Source organism: Poecilia formosa, unplaced genomic scaffold (assembly GCF_000485575.1).
Source record: "Poecilia formosa unplaced genomic scaffold, Poecilia_formosa-5.1.2 Scaffold422, whole genome shotgun sequence".
Classification (NCBI taxonomy): domain Eukaryota; kingdom Metazoa; phylum Chordata; class Actinopteri; order Cyprinodontiformes; family Poeciliidae; genus Poecilia; species Poecilia formosa.
In genome coordinates this window covers 285,583-289,303 of record NW_006800361.1, presented here as the reverse complement: position 1 = coordinate 289,303, position 3,721 = coordinate 285,583, and the positions used below count along the sequence as shown (strand labels likewise).

General features: G+C 48.1%; 2 protein-coding genes across 2 annotated transcripts in view; both read right to left on the bottom strand.

Moving 5' to 3' along the window:
- The window catches only part of LOC103155360 (LIM domain-binding protein 3), an 18,442-nt gene extending 17,967 nt beyond the window's left edge, over positions 1-475 (bottom strand). Inside the window, exons 1-2 of the mRNA XM_016663460.1 lie at positions 452-475; positions 138-292 (exon numbers count right to left, since the gene is read on the bottom strand). Of these exons, the coding sequence (XP_016518946.1) occupies positions 138-292; positions 452-475 (179 nt within the window). The remainder of the gene's footprint in view (positions 1-137; positions 293-451) is intronic.
- A 254-nt stretch (positions 476-729) lies between these two features.
- The window catches only part of LOC107833655 (LIM domain-binding protein 3-like), a 10,897-nt gene continuing 7,905 nt past the window's right edge, over positions 730-3,721 (bottom strand). The window contains exons 3-5 of the mRNA XM_016663496.1: positions 3,024-3,175; positions 2,859-2,928; positions 730-881 (exon numbers count right to left, since the gene is read on the bottom strand). Of these exons, the coding sequence (XP_016518982.1) occupies positions 798-881; positions 2,859-2,928; positions 3,024-3,175 (306 nt within the window). The 3' untranslated portion in view covers positions 730-797. The remainder of the gene's footprint in view (positions 882-2,858; positions 2,929-3,023; positions 3,176-3,721) is intronic.

Here is a 3,721-nt window from a genome sequence, read left to right as displayed (position 1 = left end):
GAAACGTTGGGGACATATTGGAGATGCATTGGGGACGCGTTGGGGACACATTGGAGATGCATTTGGGAAACGTTGGGGACATATTGGAGATGCATTGGGGACGCGTTGGGGACACATTGGAGATGCATTTGGGACACATTGGGGACGCATTGGAGATGCATTGGGGACGCATTGGGGACACATTGGAGATGCGTTGGGGAAACGTTGGGGACATATTGGAGATGCATTGGGGACGCATTGGGGACACATTGGAGATGCATTTGGGACACATTGGAGATGCATTGGGGACACACTGGGGACACATTGGGGACGCATTAGGGACGCTTTGGAGACTCCACTGTAAATCAACATAACTAAATGTCCTCAAACTGACTAGGAAACCATTTGTGAAACCAAACCTGGAACTGAAGAAACGTCACAAACAAAGAATTAAAATTAAGTCCCATTTTACCAGAAACAATTCTGTGACTTTCATCTTTACTTCTAACTGTACAAAAACCTTTCAATAATAGCAATAATAATAATAATAATAGTAATAATAATAATAATGCAGCTCATGCACTCGGGCAGCATGCAGTCTGCAGGAAAGTTTTGGGTTTTAAAGCTAAAACTAAGAAGTTCTGCTGAACTGGATTTGGTGTAAAACTCTGATTACTGTGATATTCTGACATTGAGACAGAAATAAAAGGAATTAAGAGATTAAATTCTGAAACATTTTCTAATAAAGACAATTTCACAACTAAAAACACTGAACTACCCACTGAGGTTTGTTCCAGCAGCTAAAGATTCGTGCTAATCTACAGACGTCCAGCAGAACCACAGCAAACCGTCAGACACACAGCAGAGACAGATACTAACTTGGGAGGAGCGGGGCAGAAAACCTTGGAGACAAACAGACGACAGAAACAGAAGAAGAAGAAACATCATCAGAGGCTGAATAAAGGCCTTCACATGAAGAAGAAATGAAGATCAGCTGTCAGGAACATCATCCTGACAGCAGGAGGACCTTCAGGTGCTCCTCCAAACGGGCCGGTACCACCTTTACCCTGGTTCCAGAACCAGGGTAAACTGCTTCTCGTTGTGTTTAAACCGGAGCAGCTCCAGACCTCCGGCCCGTTCAGACTCTGGCTGCTGCTGAACCTGACTTCAGGTTTGGTTTCTTCTGGATTAAATGCTGAGCATGTTTTGGTTTAATCCCTCTCTAAGTCAACCATCGTCTATAATTTCAGTCCTGAACCCTAGTGGTGCGTGTTGGGGTGGGGTCGGGTTACCCCTGACCTTTAGAGACGCCCTCGATCCGACAGGTGTCCGGCCTCTGCGTTGGCACGGTAACCAAACCCAGCTGAAGAATCGCTGCAGGAACGCCGCTCTGGATTAACTGACCTCTGCGCTTCAGCTAAACGTTTCATCTCTAAATGTTCTGATCAGGTTTGGTTCCTCCTCCCAGGGGTTAAAGGTCAGCAGCGTTAGTGGCTTTCTCTCTACGTACCCCGCCTGCATGGCCGCCATCTCCCTCAGAGTCTCCTCTGAGTACAGGCCGATGGGGGAGTTATACTGCCCCCGGTGGCGGGGGCTGGGCGCTGCGCTGCTCCTTCCTGGAGAGCCGGCCGCCGCAGGCTGGGGCAGCAGTGCCGGAGCGCGGCCGTTTACCTGAAGCGGCGGGCGGAGGGGAGACATGAGTCGTCATCTGAGGAACAGACTCACAGCAGGACTTTTCCAGTTTAAAACTAAAATCACACTTTGTTAAAAAATATAAATCTGGACCGTATTTAACAATTCGGTTGGTATATTTTATCTTCAAACTATCAGATTTGAGGATTTTTGGTACAAAAGAAATAAAAACTGCAACTAAAATCATTTCCAACGATTTAACGGTGAAGGTTTTATTCTAACCCAAAACATTTCCATCCATCCGTTTCCCTGCTGATGGTCCGGTGGACCCGGTTCTACTGGAACCAGAACATCTGCTCCAGTTCCAGCTGCTGGTTCTCTGTCTCTCTGAGTCAAACCAACCTGTTCCCCTCCTGGCCTGTGGGGGCGCTGCACCAACAACCACTGAAGGAAACGACACAAAAACCTCTGAAGACACTGAGAGCAACTTCCTTCTTCACCAGATGGAAACAAGATGGAGGCGTCAGGTTTGGAGGATTTCTCTTTAGGCTAAAGACCAGGAGCCATTTCTGCTGCTAGCGCTAGGCTAACATGTTAGCTTTGGTTGTATTTACCCAGAATGCCCTGCACTGCTGGGAGTGATTCATCTGACTCTACATTGTTGCTTTAATGTAAATCTATGAGTTAGATTTACAACTGTCTCCGTTCATTTCATTTTTAATAAATGTCAAAACATCAGAGTATTGTGAAAAAGTTTAATATTTCTCACCAGTCATCTCAGGAAGTGAAAAACATTTTAATTAGATTAATCTCACAGAGACTGAAATATTTTAAGCCTTTATATGTTTTGCAGTTTTATTGGATTATGGCTTCAGGTAAAGAAAACCCAAAATTCATTTTCTCACAAAATCAGAATATCAGATCAGACCGATGAGAAACGGATGTTTAAAGAACAAATGTGACGTTTCTGTAAAGTACGAACACCTCTATGCTCCTCAGGTAATCTCCATGGCAACCAGTCAGCTGCAGCCATAATCATTACATCACTCTGTGCGATGGTTCACCTTGAGATGCCTGGTGAGACGTTTCCCCTTTATGCAACTTTCTAAGAGTTTGACATGCTCTGCTCGAAGTGGTTTAAAAGCCATTTGCAGCAGTTCCTCGTGTCACCACTGGAGGCAGCAAAGAGTTTCTGAACCACCAGCAGCTGATGCTTCAGTGAAGCTGCAGTCAGGGGGCGGAGCTACCTGCTGGTGAGGGATCATGGGAATCACGGCGTCCATTCTGGGCGGCGCCATGGGAACGGGACGCTTCGACCTGCAGAGGAAAAAACATGAGAGCACTGCTGGTTCTGCAGGTGAGGCGACCTCAGGTGACCTCTGAGGCGACCTCAGGTGACCTCTGGTCCTCACTTGGTCATGGTGAGCGCCAGGCTGTGGTGCGCCATCTTGATCTTGTTCTGGGCCTCCAGGTGGGTCATCCCCTCGGTGCTGACGCCGTCGATGGCCACGATGACGTCGCCCTGGATCAGGTTCCCCTGCGCCGCCTTGGTGCCCGGTGAGATCTGTCCCAACAGAAAGAACCGGGCCAGAACACGGAGAACGGGTCAGCGCCACGGAGGATTACCACCGGCGTTCCAAGAAACAATCAGTGGAATGAGAACAGATCGATTTATCACCCATTCACTCAGATTACTGTAATCTGGGGACAAATAATCTCGCTGGGAGACAGAACCGGGTCAGAGTGGGCTGAGAGGGGAGAACCGGACCAGAACCTTCCAGGTGAACATGACCTGTCAGAAGTCACCTTTAACCTCCAGCATGAGGTCATCATGTGGAAACCTCCAGAACCTTTCAGAACCTCTCAGTCCCTCCAGAATCTTTCAGATCCCCTCAGAACCCCTCTGACCCTCCAGAACCTCTCAGTCCCTCCAGAACCTTTCAGAACCTCTCAGTCCCTCCAGAATCTTTCAGAACCCCTCTGAACCCCTCTGACCCTCCAGAACCTCTCAGTCCCTCCAGAACCTTTCAGAACCTCTCAGTCCCTCCAGAATCTTTCAGAACCCCTCTGAACCCCTCTGACCCTCCAGAACCTCTCAGTCCCTCCAGAA